General features: G+C 60.1%; 1 protein-coding gene across 1 annotated transcript in view; it reads left to right on the forward strand.

The window, feature by feature from the left end:
• LOC119594912 (protein O-linked-mannose beta-1,2-N-acetylglucosaminyltransferase 1-like) overlaps positions 1-238 on the forward strand; it is a 19,154-nt gene that overhangs the window by 16,553 nt on the left and 2,363 nt on the right. Inside the window, exon 10 of the mRNA XM_037943984.1 lies at positions 49-237. Coding sequence (XP_037799912.1) covers positions 49-237 — 189 coding nt within the window. The remainder of the gene's footprint in view (positions 1-48; position 238) is intronic.

The following is a 238-nucleotide window of genomic DNA, read 5'->3' on the forward strand; positions in this document are numbered from 1 at the left end:
GAAAGTCCAATTTGGCGGTAAAGGGCTAATCCTTCCCTAATCCTTCAGTTGGGTGACTGGGATTTCTGGCTCATGCGGGCGGACTCCCAGCGCGGCCGTGACCTCGCTTCGCCCGAGGTCAGCCGCACCTTCCACGCAGGGTCAGCCGGGGCCCACGTCGACGGCTTCGAGCAGCAGCTGTACTACGGACGGATGATGATGACGAGTGACCCGGATGTCAAGTTGGAGAATCTGACGA

The sequence above is a fragment of the Penaeus monodon genome, chromosome 34 (assembly GCF_015228065.2).
Source record: "Penaeus monodon isolate SGIC_2016 chromosome 34, NSTDA_Pmon_1, whole genome shotgun sequence".
Classification (NCBI taxonomy): Eukaryota; Metazoa; Arthropoda; class Malacostraca; order Decapoda; family Penaeidae; genus Penaeus; species Penaeus monodon.